This window comes from Anas acuta, chromosome 1, assembly GCF_963932015.1.
Source record: "Anas acuta chromosome 1, bAnaAcu1.1, whole genome shotgun sequence".
Classification (NCBI taxonomy): domain Eukaryota; kingdom Metazoa; phylum Chordata; class Aves; order Anseriformes; family Anatidae; genus Anas; species Anas acuta.
The window spans coordinates 197441519-197464854 of record NC_088979.1 but is presented as its reverse complement, the minus strand read 5'-3'; the positions used below and the strand labels follow the sequence as shown (position 1 = coordinate 197464854).

General features: G+C 43.4%; 2 protein-coding genes across 10 annotated transcripts; one reads left to right on the top strand and one right to left on the bottom strand.

Moving 5' to 3' along the window:
• Positions 1-32: 32 nt before the first annotated feature.
• On the bottom strand, positions 33-12186 carry DCLRE1C (DNA cross-link repair 1C). 3 transcript variants are annotated; one of them, XM_068669978.1, is made up of 14 exons: positions 12028-12186; positions 11813-11864; positions 10302-10386; positions 8387-8446; positions 8000-8055; positions 7285-7386; positions 6967-7039; positions 6657-6797; positions 6421-6522; positions 5838-5974; positions 5613-5667; positions 4492-4580; positions 3562-3662; positions 33-2396 (listed from the first exon to the last, which is right to left on the bottom strand). In XM_068669978.1, the coding sequence occupies exons 1-14, from the start codon at positions 12134-12136 to the stop codon at positions 1411-1413; spliced, it is 2148 nt and encodes a 715-aa protein (XP_068526079.1). In that variant the 5' UTR covers positions 12137-12186; the 3' UTR covers positions 33-1410. The 3 variants fall into 3 exon arrangements, with proteins under 3 accessions (XP_068526079.1, XP_068526081.1, XP_068526080.1); XM_068669980.1 differs by lacking the exon at positions 12028-12186 and adding an exon at positions 9641-9778 and having other exon boundaries at positions 11813-11865; XM_068669979.1 differs by lacking the exon at positions 6657-6797.
• A 95-nt stretch (positions 12187-12281) lies between these two features.
• Positions 12282-19053, top strand: MEIG1 (meiosis/spermiogenesis associated 1). Of its 7 annotated transcripts, none has more exons than XM_068669983.1 (5): positions 12282-12388; positions 12890-12981; positions 14486-14615; positions 16469-16631; positions 18663-19053. In XM_068669983.1, exons 3-5 carry the CDS (start codon positions 14512-14514, stop codon positions 18789-18791), a joined length of 396 nt encoding a protein of 131 aa, XP_068526084.1. In that variant the 5' UTR covers positions 12282-12388; positions 12890-12981; positions 14486-14511; the 3' UTR covers positions 18792-19053. The 7 variants fall into 7 exon arrangements, with proteins under 7 accessions (XP_068526084.1, XP_068526088.1, XP_068526087.1 ...); XM_068669984.1 differs by having other exon boundaries at positions 12324-12388; positions 12858-12981; XM_068669985.1 differs by having other exon boundaries at positions 12331-12351.
• The last annotated feature ends 4283 nt before the right edge of the window (positions 19054-23336 follow it).

Sequence of the window (23336 nt, the reverse complement as noted above, 5' to 3'; positions counted from 1 at the left end):
CTGCTGTTAAGGGAACGAGCCAACAGACAAGATTCTGCTCTGTATGACTTTATTCACAGAGGTAGATAGGTACAACAGCACTTTGGTTCCCTTTAACCTTGCTGAAAAGCAAAATAAAAATCTGTGCTTGGAATCTGTTACCGAATCCCAGGAACAGAGTGGGTAAGGGAACAGAGGAAGAACAAAGGGATTTGAATAACCTTTAAGTCATGTATCGATGATAGCAAATCTTCATAATTTTTTCCTATCCCTGTTCCCAGTAGCAGAATGATGGCTGGTTTAATGTTTGTGGTTCAATAAAAATAGCAGAAAATTTGATGTACACAAAAGGGAAAGCTGTCATAATGGAAGCCTTTTGATTCTTTGGGCTTTAAGAGCTCACAGAACATTCAGATAACTTCTGGTGTTTAGGCATTTCTTCCTAGACATCAAAATTTAACAACCTGAAGCCACATTTCTGTTGTAGAAGCTAAGAATTTTGGCAAGAAGTTAGTTATGATGGCAAACGTGCATGGAGGACTTGTCTTGCTTTAAAAAAAGAAATCTGAACATGACTGAGTTCAGTAACATGAATGGGATGTTGTGGAAAATGTGGAATTTAAGAGCCTTGAATAACAGAGGTAACAGGTTGGCTTCTGCTGCTGTGATGTAGCTTCCAAAGCAAGTTACTTGTAGTGGCTTTGGAACCAAGCACCTGGCATTTTATTTTTAGGTAGTTCTGGAAAACAACTGAGAGGGACTGATGACAAAGGGGTTGTAGTGAGTTAGATTTAAACCATAGGCAGTGGTGTGTAGTCCCTGCTCACTTTAAAGGCAGAGCAGTTTGATTTAAAGAAATTACAAAAAAAAAAAAAAAAAGGCAGCCAAAACTTCGCTCAGTCATTCTCTATTTAGTTCTGCAGTCCTTTAAAATGACTGCAGTGCAAAGTCGGGATTTCCTAAAGCTGCAGTGCAGCTCTTCACAGTATCTGCATGGCCATTCCTGGAAAATGCCACATTCTTCCCCCCCTCCCAACCTCCCTCCAGTTAAAAATGTAGCTTTGTATTAAAACCTGAGATTACTTGCATAGAAGGCAAACTCTTAGAGCTCATGGTAAAAGTAAACACTAAATTTCATTTAGTGTCCCATCCTTAGGTTTCTCTGCTCTATCTACCTACTTGCAGCCCTGCAAAATCAACTTCAGGAGGTAGAAGGCTTTTATAGTCCCCTCTGGAAGTACTTTTTTAAAATACTTCATGGAAGGAACAACAAAAGTTACAGGGGCTGCAGAATGATATTTATGATAGTAATATGGAAAAAGTGTATAAATTAGCATAAGTGCAAGTAGTAATTGGCACTAAAAAGAAGAAGAATTTGGGGCTTAAATAAAAATGCCCCTATTCTCGTGATTTAATCTGTTCTACCTGGCTTCAGGAGGGTTTTCTCACTATGCTTTCCCCTGCTGCAAGCTTCTTGTACAGGCAGTACAGCTTGTCTGGTTGAGGTAACTCGGCATCGGGGGTCAAGGGAATTTCAAAGTCTGAGGAGCTCTGGGAGTCCCGCTTCAGTTCCAGATCGGGAGCTCTAGAAGCGTCAGGTGTTTCCACCAGCACCTCCTGAACGTGAGCAGTGCCAGCTTCTGCTTCTTTCTCCAAGTCTTTGCTTTTCAAGTCACAGATGACATCAGAGGCACCAGACCTGTTCTGCCCCGGTGCCTTCCAGCTGCTGTTGTCAGCTTGACTCTCCTTGGCAGCCTCGTGTGGCATAGGAATCATCCTGCTCCCGGTTCTGCTGAAGCAGCTGAAGTCAGCGGCGTTCCTCTCCTGGGAGGTGATGAGCACTGTGTCCATCTGGCTGTCCCAGCCCTGGCTGCCCCAGCCCTGGCTGCCCTGCTCCGAGATGTGCGTCGACTGAGAGGAGTTCTGGGAGGAGATGTGCGTGGAGTCGCTCACCCCATCCGAATCGCTGAAAAGGGACTGGGACCCACCAGCACCTGCTGAGGACGGGAAGTTGTCCTCGTTTTCAGAGCTCTCATCCAGCCTGTCACACTTAAAAAACGTATCCCAGCGCGGGACATCAGCTTTAGGCTCCTGCTGGTCACCAGGTACGCCATTGCAATTTGCTGTTGAAGTGGCATCTGACTCCTGGGGAAGAACTTGAGCTGTATTTTTTTCAATATCTTCTTTGTCTTCTTCATCGTCATCATCATCATCATCGTTTGACTCCTCACAGTCCATGAAGTCCACCTGGAGGGACGTGTAACTTAGGGGTGCTTTGTAGCTGTCTGTGCTCTCCTTCACGTTTCCTTCAGCATTTTCAGGCTGTGTTGTTTCAGACAGCCTGCTCTCTTCTCTCTGCTGCTTGGAAATCTTAGGCCTTGCAGAGGTGAGTTCTGTGTCAAAGAGATCATCTTCATCTGTCAAGAGAAGAATTAGCAAAATTTTAGCAGAGGTTTCAACTTCTTTTGTTTTTTATGAGAGCAAAGTTTCAACAACAAAAAATAATCATTTAATACAGAGAAAAAGTTCTTTAAGCCATTTGGAGGCTTTGCAGGACATCAGTGACGTGTTTGCCCTGGCTCGCAGAGTGCCTTACGAGCTACAGCAGTTAATTTTACTGGTTTGGTTTGGCATTACTCAAACACCACGTTACTGGGATCCGTCAGGGCCTTCCTTGTTCATTGGGGGCCTTAATTTCTAGCATTCTACTGGAACAGTCACTACACTGGTAAAGAGACTCCTATGCACTGATCCTCGGAGGCAGCAATTATTTGCCAGGTCAGACACTTAAAAAAAAAGCAAAAAATAAATCCAATAGCAGTTAAAGAAAGCGTGTTGCATATTAACAAAATTCGTTCTGCTTGTTAGCACTTACAAACAGCACTGTCAGGGGGTTTGTTAGGATGAGGAGACGTTTAGTCTCAGCAGTAAGAGGGCTCTAGAGGTGTCAAACAACTGAAGGTACTGAAGAAGCCAGCGTTTTTTCCATGCTTTGAATAAAGGTTGACTCAAACATCAAGCAGAAGCTGACAGCTGGTGTCCCTGCCCCTGGCCTCCACGTGCATGCTGCAGATCCAACGGAGCCCTGATGGACACTGATCTACATTCATGTATTCAGCCCCCTGCAGCAGGCCTGAAGCCGTCCTCTAGTTCAGTGGCTCTCCAGAATCTCTACAGAGCACCCACTGCTGAAGCAACCATCATTAGTTAAAAAAGATACCAGGTGCTAAGAAGCCCTGTGTTGAAGATAATGAAGAGGAACAATTCCTCTGAAATACCTCACTGTTCGTCCACAGCACGGGACGTGATACAGGCAGAGTCAGAAAACAGCTTTATTAGAGATGGTGTAGGGCTGTGGAATGGAACCTTTCTAGAATGTACAAGGTTTTTAAGTACATTTTGAGATCACAAGCAAGCACGCTTTACTATCGCCCTCCTGAATACTAAGTTCACTTCATTTACATTTCTCCTTTCTGTGTTTCTCTTGCTTTCTATACAGACTAGTGAATGCCGTGGCTTTTGGCACCTCTGTTTTGTCTTAGGCTTTCCTTTAAGGACAGAACCACCAGCAGAATTTTTTACCTGTATCAGATAAGTCTCTTTTGTGGACTCTCTTTAGTGTTCCTAAGGGCTTGTACCTAGGTTCCTGGTTTCTCCTGTACGATCTGCATAGCGGCTGTAATCTGAGGTGAATGAAGAAAAAATCAGTATTTAGAACTTGGCAGCTATTTTCAGGCACAAAAGTAAATATTTTGACACTGCTTCATGCCTTTCACAGGCACTGCGGCAAAAGCGTTAAAGGAAATGCAGCAATAGCTAGGGAAAATGTTAATACGTTGGTGAGCTTAGGCAGCTTTAAGGGAGAAAATGTGTCATTTCCAGGTATTTACCTTAAAATGTACACCATTTGGAAACTATCTTTTAGCCCCTTGCTTAGAGAAGGGAAGATGACAGGGTTCAAAATCTGACTGCAGGTTTATTCAGTTACTGTAAAGTGTCTCCTTTCCTATTAAGGAAGAAAACAAAAAGGAGCAAAGAAACAAGTCCTCGTTTTGTTCAGCCTGAGTGCCACCACAACTCTCCTACTCCATAAAAGCACTTGCTAAGCTGCCAGCATCTTTAGCAGCACAGGAGTACATTCGTGCCTGCAAAGAGAGTAGAAGTTCAAGTGCCCAAAGGAATTAATTCTCTTTATAAGAAACTTCCCAGAAATAGCACTGACAAGTAGAAACAGGTGAAGAATGAAGTGAGATGAACACAGGTGCCACCCAAATACAACGATCAGAAAAGCCTCTCTACGTAGCTGTGCCTAGTGTGTGGAATGCAAACTCTCAGACTCTGCTCAACGTATTAGTGGTCAGACAGAAATCTGCAGGACTGAATGTGGCAGGAAGGGAACTGAATTATCAGAAGAGTGAAGTAGAAGACATTGGCCTGCTTGAGAGGCTGGGATTCAGGAGAGTTGTCCTCAAACAGGGACTAGGTGACCTCCTTTCACCAGCTGCCACTTACAGTTCCATAACTTTGTCTTCTGTCCCACCCACCGGCAGCACGTTGGGGTACACGTTCACTGGACAGATGTGTCGCAAGAAATCCTTAATCTAATTTGAAGAAGAGAAGCAGTTTCATGAGTTACACCAACAACAGTTTGGGTCATAAGCCAAACACTAAGGGTAACAAAACCCTGGGTCTGACAGTTTCTTGAAAATTGCATTTAAACATGTCAGCACTTCACTCCAGCTGAGGTTCTACCCGTGCTGAGCACTGAACACAACTACGTGACTGCAGATTATGCTCCTATCTACACAGACCAGTACAACCCAACTGTTTTTACACGTCCAAGTCTGTTACTCACAACATACTGCCCCGCACATTCTGCCAGCAGAGCTGCTGTGCTTTACGTACTACTTAGCACCTCTACCCAGAGGTTATTCCGAACTCTAGGAAGATGGTCCTCTTCTACAAGGCAGAGGAAATTCCAACAATTCACTTGGGTTCTTAAAAACGGGACCACCTTTCTAGGGCTCAGAATAATCTCCGTTTTGTACACGCAAGGCTTTGTGACAGGTTGATTGGTAGCACTAATCCAGCTTCAGTTCAGCTTCTTATGAGAAAAGTACTTGAAGGACTGGATCGTCATGTTAAATGAAGGCGTGTGATTCTAGAGAGGATGCTGCCAGGCCCAATTTCATTTTAGCCTTCAGCAAAGAAAGAGGAGGCAGCTGCGATGGAAGAAAATTTCTGCTTGAATGTGTGGACAGGGGAAAGAGGTCAAAGCTGCCCAAAACTGAGTCACAGCAGACAACCAATGTACTGAAACACCAACATGCCAAGCTGTAAGCATTTAAGTTCACATTTTTAAGTTACAGAATAACCAAAACAGTTGTAGTGGTGACTGGTGCTTCAAGCAGAGAAAACAAAAATGGGCTTGTAATCCTGCCCTACCTTAACACGTTCTTCTGCAGTTAAAACATTGCTAGTCTGGGGATATCTCTGCCTCCAACATCCAGAACTTCGTATCTCCTTAGGTAGTGTTTTGTGGGTTTTGTTTGTTTGTTTTTTGTTAATTGTCACAAGTCACAGCATGAACTCCAGGTTAATCAGTGTCTACTTAGTACTACACGTATACAAACCTCACTGAATGAAGAGTGGAAAGAGAAACAAGCTCTGTATGTACTCTCCCCAGTCCTACAAAGAAAAAAAAAGACAGGAGGTATATAATTTAGGCAGCTGGTTTTCAAGCTCAGTCATCAGGCAAACATAACTTGCTCTTAAACAGCCCATTTTAAGATTCGGTTATACAAACCTCAGGCAAGATACACACCTGTAACAAGTTTCAGCACGGCCTAAACACTCACCTCACAATTACATTGGTTTTCTTGATCCTTTCTCCAAACCACATAGTGGAGGGTTTGATGCTAATTATGCGCAAGGGAGTTCCGTTTTGGCACGTCATTCCACAGGGCAGTCTGTTCCCTCGAAAGCAGTCATCATCCTGCCAAATGCAACATCAAATTAAGTGTAATCCTGGCTTTTTCCCCCCAGAAATTAAGCAATGCAGTATCTAGGCAGACTGTATTTTTATTGCGCTTCCAACTCTTTTGAACACTGTATCTTTGCTGTCACCTCTTGCTTCCAGAGCTGACAAAGCAAATCACAAGAGCTGGTTTTGATATATTTGAAGGGATAACACCTGACTGATTTAACCTACTGTTCATCTTACCTCATTTAACAATTTCTAAGTTTCAAATACAATTAAGCCATATATAGTATCAGATAATATCTTTTCTAAAAACACACCTTAACCCACCAGCTGAAATTTTCATTCTCCTCTGCATTAAGCAACCAGTTGGCCCCAGCTTGCTGTAGAACAACAGCACCAGAACAACTGCAACCAGTTATTCAGAGAGGTTAGCAGAGGCTGTCCAAAATGATACGCACCCGAGGATGTCGACAGGCATGAATCTGAGTGTGCCGATCTGTCGTAACATGGCAGAGGATTTCTGGCATGTTTCTGAACATATCCAGCTTGTTCACGTGCACCTAAAAAAAAGACAGTTTACTCTTGATTAGCTTGATGTATTTGGTGAACTGCAGCTAGAGGAACTATACAGGTGTGGTTCTGCTCTCAAAAAACGCTGATAGGTTTTAAAGAATTACTGGTATGGAAGCATTACCTTGATTCCAAGTTCCTCACTGAGGTTAATAAATAAATACTCATAACCATAAGCAGCTTTGCAATTCAGCCACACAACATGATAGCGACTCAGCGAGGTCCAGCTTCGCACTAACTCTAAGATCCCATTTAGACACTCCTCCTGAAAAGTTCAGAAAATATTGTGATTCGTCTTTGAAGATACTCCCAAAGCACCGTGATTTGATAGGCAAATGCCTAAAATGCCATTTTGTATTTTCAGGATTTACCTAAAGGGATGTTTAAATGATTAGTCGCTTTTGGACCTCTCCTCTCACGGCTTATTTACTTACCCTGCTTGGTATATGATAAAATTTGGGATCACAAAAAGTGGTGTCCAAATACACGCTCTGAATGTCCTTTACTCTAAAAGAGAGAAATGTGACATTGTGATCAATGCATCACAGTATTAAGATGTATCACTTCCTCTCTTCAAAAGGTACAAGCTTGTCTTACTGCAGTATATTTAATACACAATTTAAAAAATGAGGGGAAAAAAATGACATTCACGAATTGTCCCTGCCTGTATGATCTTTTGTTCTTTCTAAACCCCATGGATAGCCAAAGACTTTCCAGAAGTTGAATTAAAATGTGGATTCTTTTCCTCATACCTGGTCCCTGAATGCAAAAGCTCCATTCTGGCTGCTTCTCCTTTTGCAAGCCTGAAATCCCCCGTGTACAGCACAGTGCCATTTTCACCTTGAAACAAAAACCTGCAAACAGGAACACTCCAGTCAAACTCAACAATATAAAGCATTAACTGCCAGCTGTCAATTAGTTTCTTTTGCTTAGAGAAATCTGTGTGACTAAAATACAACATAATAGAAACACCGGGCTCAATTTTGTCCTAGACTAACTTCAAATAAAGCCAATGATTCAGACTCAGCACGTCTGGAACATGCCCAGTGTTAGAGCCCACAAAGGCCAAAAGCCTCACAGATTCTGCAGGGGAAGCCCAGCTGTCTTCTGCACCCAAAGGAGTTTATTAGGCATCTGTACCAGGAAGTTGGGCAACTTGTTTTTGACATCTAGTAAGCATGGGCTTTATTTTTAACCACAGTTTTGTGCACCATTTTTAAGTGCAGTTGCAGTCAAGAAAGTTGTTTTTCAAGGCACAGGAAGAAGTGCTCTGCCCTAGCATGGTAACAACTGACTTCTGCGTGGACAGAAAAGCCCCGTGCAATCTGGGTTCTAACGCTGACTGAAGCTGGTGGACCCTGCGGCTACAGTGCTAGTTAGGAAAGGAAGAAAAATAAATAAAGAGACACAACCACATCATTTATTGAGACTCCGTAGGACAAATTTTAGAGTACTGGAAGGACATACATGACTGATCCAGGACAGTGACCAGCTGGTAGAAGCGTCACCTCTATATCTTCTTTCTGAAAGAGAGGGGTTGGCGTTATTTTCACACTGCAGTGAGTACTGCTGGTACCTTCACTGACACGGTGAAAGCAACACATTGCTCTTCACAGGCAACGCAGCACTTGGCACTGCTTTTGAATGAAGAGAGGACGTTTCTTCACATTGCAACAAGCCCTGAGCAGCAACAACCATCCTGCCATGCCAGAAGAGATGACGGCAGGTTGTAAGGTGCTCATGAGAGCCTGTCAACCAGGAGACAGCGCTGCTTCCTTGCTTCCTGGTGAAAAAACATCTTGGAAAAAACCTTGGGATGCTCTACAAAAGATAGGAGTTGTTTTTGTAACTTACCTCACCAGAAGTTTCATCTACTAAAGAAATCTGAGTTGGAGTTTCAACTTCCAGTGCAACCTGTACCAAAACGAACAAATGCATTAGATGACTTACTGAACATCTGGGTTCATGTTTAGGGCTAAGAATTCACTACACAGACATCTTCAGCATGTACTGCAGCTAATTCTAAGCCTGTAAAATTGAGCTCACTTCTTTCTAGTAAGTCTTGGATTTCCATTCCCAGTGGAAAAAAAAATTATGTCAAAAAAATGAACTGGAGATATCCCGATCAGTGCCTGTATGCTTACAAAAAGGAAAATCTGTTGGCCTGTTTAATAGCAAAAGCACAGTTTTCTCTGGCTGGATCATCTGCCTTGGTTTTGCATAACGTTCAAGACATCCCAGTCCCAGAGCACACCAGTGGATTCACAAGACACCACGTCCCCGTTCCAGATTTCTGAGCGGTTCCAAGAGATCTATCGAGCTGGTACTCACGCTGAGCTCATAGAATTTGGCTTCTCCATGACAAACCACAATGCTAATCGAACAGAAAACTACCTGGCTTGCTCCAAAACTTGCATATACACATCAAAAGCAATTCACACTAAGAATTCAAGCCATCAGCAAGAGTTGTCTTTTTAAATAATTTTATCATCTGCAATTTCTTTCTGAAGCTGAATAAACTCACGAGGTTGCTCTTAAGCCTGCATACTCAACATTTCTCAGTAATGCCCTAATTTCCTAATGCAGTGAAACAACTGCCAAGGTTTAGATCTAAACCGCCTGATGAATTCTTCACTGACATCCATGAGTATACACAACAGTGTCTCCAGCAGATCTTCAGTAGTTTAGATTTTAAAGCCAGCAGCAGATTCAGAAAGCCTCTCGTGTCACATGAACAAACACAGGTCAATCATAGAAACATTTATCTGGAAGCTGATGTCGTGATTGCTTCTTCAGTCTGAACATCAAATCAAATGGCTACGGGATGCTCAGAGTCCTTAGTGCAGAGCACAGAATCACATTCGCTCCTCCAAAATAATTAAATCTTTCGGTCACTTGAGACTTTGTATAAAGGTAATCACGTTCTCCTCAGCCTCACAATTAAACGTACAGGAATCCCCTTTTTCTCTTTTTCTTCCTACCCGGACTCAGCTCCTAGATAAGAAACTCGTAGGAGTTTCTTTGAATATGGAGCTTAACACCCACAATTATAAAAACTATAAGGCAACTCTGAGCCATAACTGCCCAAGGAAAGAAGTTTCAGCTTGCCTGAAGTTCCTGAGCTGTCATTTGACTAGAAGACTCTCCTGTCCTTGCTTGGGGGACACCAAATCCTTACACTATGTGACGATGTACGTACACACAGTAGGATGTGAAAGGAATCGTGCTCAGTTTCAAAGCCTGCATCTGCAAAGGGAAGAAAATAACTAACTACATCCATCTAGCTATAGATAAGCCACATCTACACACGACCACTGATCACTGGAAAGTTAGCTCCAAACAACTGAAATCAGGTAATTGGTTTCCTTAGCGATTTTACATCACTACAACATTTTCCTGCTAAAGATAATTCATCTTCCAAAAAGTAGAAGGAAGATAACGTAACTGAAAGATTACACTCCAAATAATACAAGGCTTTAAATGAAGCAAGAGAGATGTAGAATACAGACAGGAGAAAAGAGACATGAGTAAGTTGAGAGAAAAGGATTAATTTTGTGGAGAGAAAAATAAAACTGAGCAGTAAACAACAATAAAACAATCCAACATAGCAGGCAGCGGGGGAAGTTCCTACTGGTGCAGGAACTTAAGAGCTGAAATAGCGTATCAAAACCAACATTAAGAGACCTTGAGGAAGGGAAGCTTCCTCTTCCCTGGAGCCACTGCTTGGAAACCATTAATTTAAAAATAAATAATAAAAAAAAATACTCACAATGTGATTCTCCCAGAACTTGTATTTCCAGTTAGTCAGCAGCAATTCCTTAGTTACTGGCGAGCAATATAATTTAACTTTCAGGCTGAAAGGAGACAAGAAAGAAGCAGAGACAAGGAGCAACGGTGAATTGGTACCTCACACCAAGTACACCAAAACATGCACACGGCTCCCTCTTTCCCAAAAAAAATCTATAGAACAGCAAGCCTGCAGGAGCTGTTCTGCCCCTGCCTGACGTGGGCCCTAGACAAGTTGCTTCACCTTGCAGGGCTTTTCTTCACTGACCGCAGACCCAAAATCTTACCCATGTGTGCCCACACATGTGCATTTTTGGTACATGGCCACGTGTACATACATCTTTGCTCATCTCCATACCCACCAAGATCTGATTCAGACACATATGGTCTCCCTGAGACTTGGGGCAGCTAGCAGGCAGCACAACAAACTGCTTCCTGCAAAGCTCTAGCTTTTGCACAGTGCACAGATAGAGCTGATGAGCAAAGAGAGATTACCTGCGTGCATCTGAGGAGATGCAACACCTACTCTAACAAACGTAACGGTGTCTGAGAACATGGCAAGGAACTGAAACTCAATTATCTGCAGGTTCAGATGTTAGACTGCTTTCAAGCCTGCTGCTGGTCCCTGCCAACTAACTCATCCATGGAATTCATGACTTCAGGAGCCAGATAATCCCACTGAACAGACAGTCTGCATGAAGGCAACTGCTTCAAAACCCAAGAATTTAAGTCCTTCTCCATACAAGGTCATTTATTAAAGCACTGCTCAGCTCCTGGTCCAAAAGGAGCAGTCAGAGCTCAAGAGGACCATGCTGTTACCATCAGCACCACTCGGATAACTGCTGCCCTTCCCAAGTGATGGAGCTCTCTGTAGTTTGTAATACTGAGTTTTTGGGGCACAGACCTCAGTGGCAGTCAAGTGACCTCCAGTCACAGGTGATGTTTGGTTAGAAACTGAATAAAAACCCTTCATAGTTTAGCTTTTGGGAGTTGGTGAAAGAAATACAAGAAAATCTGAAGTCGTACAAGGTGCATGTTTTCAGGACAGTGCTTCAAGTTGAAGGAAGAATTGGGATCCATAGCTGTGTCCCTTCGGAGCCTTCCCTTGGTGGCAAACAGGCTGCAGGCGTTCAGCTGCCTACTTTTGTGTGGCATAACCCTGAGGACAACGGTATTTAGTGGGCAAAGCGTTGACAGCAGTGCTTAAATCACTGATGTTCCACACGCTTTGGTTAAACCGTCGATGTTTTGGCTGAAATATGTGATAAGTTAAGGATTTGAGAGGAGAAGGTCCCAAAAGTCAGGAGACCTCCTCCAGCAGAGCGCCAGACACCTCTTCGTGCCTCAAACTTTACTTTGTCCTCAAATAAAACATAAAATTCTGACAGGCCACGAACTGTCCTGTCAAAAATAATAATAATAATAATTCTCGCTGCCCTTCTTTCCGACCGCCGCCTCCCAAGCCCTGAGGGGGCCGTTCCCCTCGCGCCGTACCTGCCCTCCAGCCTCCTCTTCAGGGCGGACGCCCTCAGCCCCTTCATGTGATCTGCGGGGAAAGATGGCGGTCACAGGGGGCCGCCACAGGGACGGGCGGGAGTCGCCATGGCGACGGGCGGGAGGCGGGAAAAGGGGTCGCCATGGAGACGGGCGGGAGGGGGGGGGGAGTGCCGTCGCCATGGCGACGGTCGCGGCGGGGGCGCGGCGCTCACCCTTGTGGCAGTGTGACAGGAAATAGGCGCGCGCCCGCAGGTTGTCGCGGTCGAAGCGGTCGATGGACAGCGCCGGGTACTCCCGCAGCCGGCCCCCGAACCGGCTCATGGCGGCCGCTTCTTCTTCCGCCTTCTCGTCGTTAGTCCCGCCTCCTCCCCAGCTCTCGGCCAATAGGAAAGATGGTCCCGCCTCCCTCCTCGCGTTTGGCCAATGGGAAGGCGGTCCCGCCTACCTGCCGGCCAATCATATTGAAGCCGGCTGACGGATTCCTCAAAATGGCGGCGGCGGGAGCGGTTGCCTAGCAACGGGGCGCGGAGGGACCGGTGTGGGGCGGGGGAAGGCCCCGGGGCGGGCCGCGAGGTCTCTGAGGGCCGGGACGAGGGGACGGGGGCTGGGGGTGGGCTGAGAGGGGCTGCGAGGGGCTGAGAGGGGCTGAGGGTGTCCTGGGGGGAGGCACGGGGCTGAGTCGGGGCTTGGGGTGGCGGCTTGGGGGTTGGAGACACCGGCAGGGCGGTGAGGAGGGGGTTAGGGGTGGGGATGGGGTCGTGGGATGGGGGAGTTGGGGTCGTGGATGGGGCCGTGGGGTGGGTTTTGGGGTCTGCAGGTCATCTGTGGGCATGGTGAGAGGCTGGGGTCCAGTCAAGATCGTGGGGTAGAGTCTTACGGTCATGGTGTCTGCACTGGGGTTAATCCTTCTGCAGCTCCGGCTTATGGGGCAGGGGAAACCCCAGCGTCTGCCCTTCATCGCTACCTCTGCACACCCCATGTTTTTTGGTGGAGCAGTTTGGTGGTCGTGGTGATAGTTTTTAAGTGCAGTCTTATCTTTTAGAAAACGTCTTATTTCACTTTGTGAACTTTAAGGAAACAGAATTGGAGAAAGAAGATAAAAAGAAGCATTGTGGAGCAGCTGTTTTAGGGAGACACAAATACGACACTGTCTCAAGAACTTGAAAGTAAGTAGTGAGCTGCTCCTTGCTTCTCAGCTTTTAGTGGTGCTTAATACTGCTAAGGGGAGCCAAATCCCCAGGACTTCAAACACCAGGGAGTTCTCCTGTTCCAGCCCCACAGAAGCAGGTTGCTGTGTTTCCTTTTCCAGCGAGTAGCCAGGATGAGGATAATACTCTTGACAGCTGTACGTGCACACACAGTCACAAGCTATACATTCAGCTGGACACACAGACTGAAAACAGTGCATTTACTGGCACCCACATAAATACAAACAGCACTCAAATAAACATGAAGACTGTTGGTCCTATTCTCCCTCTCCAGCTGATCAGGATTGCAGTTCAGTTTTGACAACCCCTACCTCAAACTTGTCATAAATACATCCACATTCGTAAATGCTTCCAAAATTAGCTTTCTATACTGGTATCTGCCACATCTGGTGATTTCTCATATATACAGTAGTTTTTTCATGTTCTGGACAAGAGGCACTGGACACTGAAATAAAGAAGGCTTTCTTTGAACATGAGATTAAACTTTAGTGTACAGGTGACTGAGCAATGGAACAGGTTGCCCAAAGAGGTTGTGGCATCTCCCTGCTTGGAGATACTCAGTAGCCATCTGGACATGGTTCTGGACAACCTGCTCAAGGTGTTCCTGCTTGAACAGGGGCTGGACCAGAGGATCTCCAGAGGTCACTTCCAACCTCAGCCCTTCTGTGGTTCTGTTTAGTCAGTGTAACGTCAGGCCAGGGGCCTAGACATCTACCTCAATACCTTGGCAAATACAAAAAGGTCTCATGAAAAGTCTGTTGAAGCCATTAGAAATATTTGACTGGCTGTTATAGGAACCAAAATAGATCCTGTAAATGCTGACTTGTACAAGCATTAAGGAAACAAACATATGTAGGCCCAGGCTAGTTAGGATTCCGTAGAAATTATGGCGGGATAACATAAAAATCTTTCCCAAAGCCAAAATAGAGATGTGAAATGTCACTATTTCCCCTAAAGTAAGAGTAGACAAACGTTTTAGCAAAGTTTACTGTTGAACAATTTTCATTCACATGAAAAGCATTAGTGTTATGCTGAATTATATTTTCTTACTATTGTCTTGCCCTGTGTTCAGTTTTGGGCCCCTCACTACAAGAAGGACATCAAGGTCCTGGAGTTTGTCCAAGGAAGGGCAACGAAACTGGTGAAGGGCCTGGAGCACAAGTCCTGTGATAAGCAGCTGAGGGAGCTGGGGTTGTTTAGCATGGAGAAGAGGAGGCTCAGGGGCGACCATCATGGAAATGATGGTTCTGTTCTGTAGGCTGTCTGGAGGACAGCTTATCTCGTGCTCCTGTGCAATGAAACCAGATCTCTGTGCAACTCAGGGGCACTACAATAGACAAAGAGCACAATTTGCAAAGGGCTTAAATAGCATCATAGAAAGGATAGATTTTTTTATTGTTATTATTTGAAGCCAGCAAGCTGGCACTTTAACTATGTGACCTTTGTACCTGTGTTTGAGCAGGAGCGCCTGTGGACAGGCCACCAGCAATGGTGAGTCAGGAAGTGCCAGGCTTGTCTAGGTGTCTTGGAGAAGCACACACATCAGATGGATTCAGCACATCCTGTGATGAAGTACTTAACCCTAGCGATGTGTAAGTTACCAGAAAAAAACCTGAGAAATACTGAACTATTACAAATTGTAGCTCTAATGTCATCGCTAATAATGTTAAGTGTGTCGAGTCCCAGACTGACAGCAGTTCTCAAACATGGTTGAGCGTGCACAGGATAGGAACAGCTCTGTAATGGCTACAAAAGGGCACTCTGCAGCAAGGGATTAATTTTTTTTTTTTTTTGAGATAAATATTTCCAAGACTACACAAAAATTTCTAATGATATATGCTAAGCATGTAATTCGTACGGGATACCTCATAACTGGGTGGGAAAATCTACTTTGGTTTTGTTTTGTTTTGTTTTTTTTTCAGTAGTAGTTGTCAGCCTGCCATTCCAAAATGCCAGTAAAGAGCTGCAGAGCTCTTACTGCTTAATGCTTGCAGTGCTGAACTGCAAGACGCTTAGTGTTGCCAGAAAAGAGTCCTTGTGCATGGTTTTTATTGATCTTTAATAAAGCATATGTGGTAAGAGATGAAAGGCCCTTTTTTTGCTAATGGCTCTTATACGGTCAGACAGCAGAACTGCAGGCTTCTGGTTCTCCATTATGATAACGATAATTCTTGATATATTCCCAAAGATGTGTATGCTGCAGCGTGACTTTTTTTTTTTTTCCTTTCCTGCTTCTTTTAATGGACTAAAAGCATTTGAAAAGGCATCAGCTTTCCACTTTTCAAGCCCTCAGTTGATACAGGAACTTGCTAAGTAAGGAAATTTTACTTTGTGCAGGATTTGGAGGCAGCGTTCTACCCAAAGGCAGTGAGACTCTTCATCCCCTCTCTACAAAATCCATAAGCTTTTTCTCCTTCCTTCAAAATACGTTCCTAATTGCAAAGCTGAAACCTGGTGACGTTACAAACCTAGGAGAGGACCCATTTCTGGTTATGTCTTGTAGATATGGTAGAGTTCTGTATGGTTGCTTGCAGAGACAATATAAAGTTCTGGTTTTAGTAACAGAATAAGATATACTCAAGAAAGCAAATGCAGTGAAATTCAGATATTAGGTAGAAATCAAGCGATTCGTATTTTTGAAATATAGTTCAGATCCACCATTGGTAAATTTTCAGTCCATTTTTTTTAATTGCTTAAATTTTTATTTGTTTGATTTTTACACTCTGAGTTTTACCTCCCAGGTTTAGAGCTGACTGACCTATTCACTATTTCTCAGCAGAATTGAACAAATGGGTTTGGTGTGGGGAGAATGTCAGTGGCAGTCAGTGCAGATTTGGGTTGGGCAAGCACAGACTAACATGAAGTTTGGTAGGTTGTGTGCCTTCCCTTTTCCTTACCTCACCCAACTTATTTCTTAAAATCAACTCCGTTGTCTCCATATGCATGGCGGTGCATTTCTCCCTTCTCTTCCATCCTGACTGCATCCCGTTCTTCAGTAACATCCCAGTTTTTCATTTTGTGGTTGCCAGTTTGGTGTCCCTTCAATAGGAAGAAAGAAAAACCTGAAAAGCTGCCTGGCTGAGGGGGCAGTGACTGTGAAAATGTGAAATTAGAAACAACCACAGGGTTTTGTTTGGTTTTTATGCATCAATGGGCACCAGTAAATTTTATGCACCACTGTTAACTCAGGGTGACAAAAATACCATGATAACGGTTTCCTAGATGTAGAAGTGTAGGTGACTTGGGTTTGTATGAGATCAATGAGTACATTTAATTTAATTCTGATTGTTTATAATGATTTTTTCTTTTTTAACCTCGGACTTTGAGTTGAAGACATTATTGCATTGTGTATAATTTTTTTGTTGTTCTACTCATCCATATGCCTCCCTAACAAAATCACTTACTTTGGCCTTCTCTTATTTCATTTTCAAAAATCTAATTTCAGGATAAAGCCTGAAGCTTCTGCAGTCATGGCCAAAGCTGACCTCAAGCCAAAATCTATACGTCATGCCAAAAATTGGTCAGATGAGGTAGAGAACTTATACAGATTTCAGCAAGCTGGATACAGAGATGAGTTTGAATATAAACAAGTAAAACAAGTTGATACGGTAAGATTTGGAACTGTGCAAGGGTTATTGCATTACACTTCTTTCTCCTGTTAAATTATTAAGTAAAAATGAAGGTGCCTCTTATTTCCTCTCATCAGGCTAGCTTCTGGTAGTTTTTTTTTCTCCCAGATCTGACTTGAATTCTTGCACTATTATTAACTGTGCAGAGTAATTTATTTTTCAGAAGTGAAATAGAAACACTCACCAGCCTGTGTTTTTGTTCCACATCTCTTATGCATTTAGAAGTGTTAGAGATTTCTTTGAATAGATGTAGCTGCCATCTGAAAGACTAATTCAGCTTTGAGGAAAGGAATATATCAAAGGTAATTCTCTGTGAAGTTTCCCCATTCCTAACAGGTCTATTAAGAGGGTAAACACATCCATTGTCAGAGGACTCAGTCCTATATCATTTTTACCAGCTTCACTTTTACAGTTGAACTGCATGGTAGGATAGATAATCAGACCATGCACACCCAAAACTTGGTTTCTACCTATTTCTGAAACTGTCCCAAGCAGAAGTATTTGATGCCAACTGGGGTAAAGGGAGTTATGGAGGAGGCATTTGTCAGCTGAGCACATCCAGGACTTGGTTGTCCAGTTGCTACAGCTACTGGTAATACTCCTTAGCACATCAGGTGAGGTAATGTAAAATAGCCAGATATTCAGTGGCTACCTGAGATTCAAAAGAGCAACAAAGAGTTTAGTACAGCAAACAACCTGCTATCTTTATTAGATCTCTGTAATTGCTCTTCCAAAGCACCATAAATCTCATGAAAAATACAGTTTAAAGTATGTTAACCTCCAGTGCACCTAAGTGTGGAATACTCCTGAGAAAGTCATTCCTCATTCCCATTAACTCAAAACAGCAAAACGTCGATGTGCATAATAAGCCACAGTTATTTATTTTGTTGTGGGCTCAGACACCGCCGTAAAGGCTGTAGAGTAAATTCCGGTGCAAAAGGAAATCCTGTAACTAGTGCGGCAGGATCAGTCTGCTGAAGATTTATGGCAGGGTGTAAACAATTAAAACCTCATAAAGGTTGAAGAACATCGCTTACTCCAATTGAAAATGATTGTGCATTCCGTTCAGACTTGCCAGGATCTGGTAGAGGTTCTCTTTCAACTGACACGTTTTGAAATGTCTTGTTTACTCCGTATTAGGTTTCCATAATGCAGTTATGGTTAATGATGCAATTAGAATGTAGATGTCATGAATATTAAGGCTCTTAGCTTCAGACAGAGAATGCAGATAACTGTATGTCTAAGTAATAAGGTAAGAAAAGTACTACTTCTGGAACTCTCCAGTTAGAGAATGCTCTACTTAGACATCGTATTGTCGACTCTGCCTGGAAGAGAAATGAGATTCTTATTACGTGATTTTTGGAGGTTCAAATTGATCAGAAACACAGTTCAAGCTGCAGATAGCTGCCTATCCAAGCCATGAAGCTGTTAAACTAAAGGCTTGAGCACTTGTTTGTTCAAAGCTTCACACTGTGAATACCAAACAGCACCAAGATGATGCTGGTTTCCTGCAGGATTGATCCTGCTGTCTTTGAGACCAGCTTTTACAGTACACGTAGCTCACTTTATCTTTATGAAATCAGTAATGAAATGTGCGATGTACACATTTTTCATGGTCAGAAGAATCCTGAAGAACCACTTAAGTGTCTGTCAGTTGTAGAGAAGTGGAATTTTACAGCATCTCAGATTACTGAATAAATGAATAGCATCAATGTTTTATTCCTAGATATATTCTAAAAGCTTTGACTGGCCCACTTTCTAAATGACTCTATCAAATATTCTTAGATCCTTATTTCTAGAGTTTTCTGATCAACAAAATCATTATCCCAAACCAGAAAACTGGTTTCTCACATCCTGCTTTTAATCTTCTTTAAAAGTCAAGCAAATTAATAGCAAAGTAGCGGTCAGATGCAGTGAACTTTTCCAGTGAAATGTACCCTATATTTTCTGCAATATAATGCACAGACATTATTCAGCGGATGTCTATATATCCTTTTATTCTATTTGTAGGTGGAGTGTTGGCCAGAAACTGGATTTGTAAAGAAGCTTCAGAGAAGGGACAATACCTACTATTACTACAATAAGCAAAGAGAATGTGAAGACAAAGAAGTTCATAAAGTGAAAGTTTATGTTTATTAATTTTGTTACTTTTCCAATATTTGCCTTGTTCTATAAATCTGTTGGCTAGGATCTGTAAGTAAATGGGATTTGTGTAATCTGACTTAAGTACAGATGTCATTCGTAGATAGAATGGGGAATGTAGGAACTGTAGAGTGACCTGGAATTATAGACAGGGGAATTTCATTTTTTTTTCCCTGTTATAATTAAAAGTATTATTATTGCTGGTTACAAATGATTTGATATAAAAAATAAAAAAAACATGGCAAAGGGACGTCCTGTATTTGGGCTGACTGTGTGCAAAGTCTGTTACAAGATGTCATTAATCTTTATTCTGAACAAGATGCGCTTGTTGAGACTGGCTAATGTCAGCCATGGTCTCTTGGTATAGCTAAGGACTGTGATGCTCCTGGGGGCCAGAGTAAAGCCAAAAGGCAAACAGACATTCCCTTGAGAACAGCAGGAATAACAAGCAGAAAACTTTATTAAAGGACGATGAACAACCAAGCCACAAGGACAGTGCTGAACTGCAGATTTAAACAACTGGTTATTGTGACAGAAACAGTTACAACAAGAAATGTCTTTCTGAGCAATAGGTAAGGTACACCCAAAATCTTTTTTTTTTTTTTTTTATTTACCTGAGAAGTATTTAAGTGACATGAGAGTACAGGTGCCTCCTCCAGCTGCTCCAAAGTCAGGCCTTTGGAACCCAGCAGCCCGGTGTCTCCGTGCAGCCTGCAGGACGTGGCTGCTGCCTTCCTTGTACAGGGCCAAGCCAGTAGCAAAGCTGAGCAGACATCCCAGAGAAACACAGACACACAGGACGCTGACATAGCCCATCACACAGCCTGCTACAGCGTGATGCCTTCAACAGCACCTACTGCATGATTCCTATAAAACAAGCACAGCCAGCCAACTCCTTTCTTCCTCTCCAGCTGGCAGAGCCAGGTCACTGGTGCAGGTGCACAGGCACCACGCTCCAGGTTCACAAGCACATGCACTTCTGCAAGTGACCTGAGTACCAGCACGGCTCCTCTGTGTGCTGCTCACCTCGTTCACTCAGCTCTCTGCCAGTAGCTGGTTTTGGGAACACACACCGTCCCCATCCCAGTGGGATCCCCACTGGTTCCACTGCCTGGCTCCAGTTTCTACTCACACACACACAGGTCTCACAAGAGGCTGGTACTTAGTCCTCACACCACACATGAGAGGGAGCGTGCAATTACACAGAGAGAGAGTTAAGATTTAATAATGAAAGATTTGTTAAGAACAGGCTCTGTTGGTCAGGTGCAGGGCACAGCCAGACAAGCATAATGACCAGTGCCATTTTACATGTGACCACTTCCTTTTATACCCTTTTTTGCATATTGTCCCTCTTCAACTACCTTGCCTTACATGTTTTGCTGTGTAGATCCCACTACTGCCCCTGTCCTGTGTCCCAAAAACCTCCCTGATTTACAGCCTCAGCAGCTGCAGTGTCCTGGTTGGCTTTTCTAAGAGTAGTGGCTCTAACTTGTGGATGGCCCAGCTCTTAGTCTGACAGGCAGGGTTTGTTTCTTGTCAGTGTCTTTGTGATTGTGATTGCTTTGTCGGATCTATGCCCCAGCGTGTTTGCTTATTGCTTCCTTTTTTTTTTTTCTTTAGCATCCCAATTTAGAAGCCCTTTATCAGCCAGCCCTGCTAGAATAAACATTCTCACACTTAGCAATCACTGGGACTGAGCAGGTTTGTTTCTGGTGTTTGTTTTGTAATTTGGAAGTCCTCGATCAGATAACCCCGCTGGAATAAACACTCCCACATGCCACTTCTTTCCTTATCAATGAGTGCAACCCACCAGGTTTGTTCCTGGTCATTATCTTTGTTAACACCAATTGGTCAGGATTTATCTGTAAGTGCTTGTTCTTTTTGTTTTCCTCCTCATCCCGTCTGCAAGGCCCCTAGGCAGCCCATTTTTAGTCAGACAAATAAACAGTCTCACCTGCTTCAGAAATGCTGATTTTTGTAAGAGATGGCAGATGCTTCTGGCATCGAGCGGGTGAGCTGCCTAGAGTTTATTACCAAAACTTTTAAGCACAGTGTGGGTGCTGAAAGGTTGAATCTCACTGTCAAATTTGAAAGATTAGCAGAAAAGAAAAAAGAAAGCAGGGAAGAAAAGCCTTGTAATTGGTGCTGGAGACCAGCTTACAGCCATACCCTTCAGCAGCCATCATGCTGTATTTGAGAGTTCCCTCACTTCATTATAAAACACATCTTGTGTTGACAGTGACAGTTTTGGTTATCCTTGTCCTTTGACATCATTTGCATTCACATTTCAAGGCAGTTCATGCTAAATTTATGGTTCCTTACAACCCCTTTCATTTGTTCAATTAATTAATTTTTATCTGGGGCTGTGAAGTCAAAGGGGTTCCTTTTCTGTTTAAAAAGAAGCAACTACGGGGTTCTTGCCCAAATGTGTCTGTGATCTCAAGATAACATTAATCTAACGTAACAATGGTTGCTGGAGTTACTCTTCCTGACATGGAGCTGGTATTCAGCTCTGCTTGCTGGGCATGAAGTTGATACTCAGGTACTAAGAAGCCTTCTTCTGTTACTGGCATGCTGGATGTATCACTTCTAGTCAAAAAGCTATAAAAAAAGGGTCAATATTTTATCTTATTTCACAAATCTTTAACTGAAATGTCTTGTCTGTCACCTCAGTTCTTTCAAGCATATTGAAGGCTGTCAGTTTACTTGTGTCTTAACCTAAGGTCTCTATGTTGCAAAAAAGGATCAGGCTGTCAAGGAAGCCCTGCTTCATTTTCAGGGTGACGCTCCAGTTCATGTGGATTATCTAGATAAATAACTCATACTTCTGAATGCCGTTACAAAAACTCTCCATACTCAATTTTAGTAACTTTAAAAAGAGAAAGGAAAGCTCATTTCTCCATTTCATTGCCCGGAGATAAAAATATGTGCCATTTTGTTAAATAGACTCCTAAGAAAAAGTAATTCTGTGGAAGTACTTTCATCGTGCTCACTGCTGGCCCTCGCAGGGCACGCTGCGGTTCTTGCAATGAACAAATGGGTGGCAGGGCTCCCTCTTAGCAAGTATTTAACCCACAGGAGTACGTGGTCTCATTCTAATTCACTCCACAGCTTTGTGCAAGGCAGGGATGAATGTTTTCTGTGCCTGTTGAAGCTCATAAAAGGCAGTAAAACAAACTTTTCCAAGACCTACTTCTCAGGCTTTGTATTCAACAGCTAGTAGAGAAATGGCTAAGCTGCAGCCTCATTGAATTCATCAGCTACAAGGAGGGAATAAAGGCTGTATTTTTGTGTTCTTGGGTGAATTTCAATGTTTTCAGCCTTTATGTGAATTCATTATGCAACAGTATTGTCTGAAAGCGATGCTACAGTTATTTGATTGCTTTACAGTCACGGCAGCACAATTACCACACAGAATGGCAGTATAAACATTTTAATACTCACTTTGGTACCTGAGTGGACAATTCCAGATCTGAAGACACTGGAACCTCAACTTTTCAATGTTTAGACGTGGTTCCCTTGTTTCAAGATGCTGCAAACGATTGACTGGCTTCAGTCTCACTAAAGATGACTTTAACTCAATGGCTGTTGATGTCGCTGGGCCTCACACTCCAAAAAAAAAAAAAAAAAAAAAAAAAAAGGGAGCCTGTCTGAAAGCAGCTTGAATCACCTTGCCTTGTTTTCTTTGCATTTTTTATTACCCTTGTTCCACTGACTGTTACTTACGTGTAGGAGCTGCTTCTTAGCAGCCCCCCTGTGCTCACGTTGTAATGACTTACTGCTCTCAATAAAACGTTTTCTTTCTTGTTGCAGTTGAGATTTTGCATTTCTTTAAAGCCCAGCACGCTCACAAGAAGCAGGGGAATGCCTGCTGGCAGGAGAGTTCCAGGCTGGCACCAAAAAAAAGTGCAGTGTGACTTTGAACAAGCATAACCTTTTTTTGGGTACTCTGTTCAGCCAGTGCATTTACATATCTCACTGCTAGGATACAAAATCTTTGCTGTTTGGTGCTTTTGTGGATTTTTTTTTCCTCTCTCCCATACTTCAAAGCTTCAATATTCTTCCATACATTATAGATGGAAGATTGGGGGCACCTCCCCAGGCATCTCCACACCTCTAGCAGATGATGGGGCTGCTCTTTTCTGCTGGGGTCCAGCCCATAGCAAGGCTGAGCACACGCTCTACAGCCTCATCGCTGTGTGTGCTCTCACTCACACACTTTCTGGCTTCACAGATCCCTGAAAAATCAGCAAGACCTAGCTCTGTGCAGTGCTTGTAGCCAGGCTCCCTGACCTGTACCAGCCTTTGACCGCTTCTAGCTGCGGGTTTTCTACTCACCAACCAGTGCAGCCTGAAGTCTGCAAGCAAATTGCAGGGATGTGGGGCTGAATTCTCTAGAGAAAGAAACATAGCCAGGCTACTGCAGGTGTTGGCAAACTGGGAGGCGATACAGAAAAAATGGGATTGAACAAGAAGACAGGCCAGACTGCAGGGGTCAGGTGCAAAGTGTGGACAGGTGAGCGCCCCTCTATCCCTCCTCCT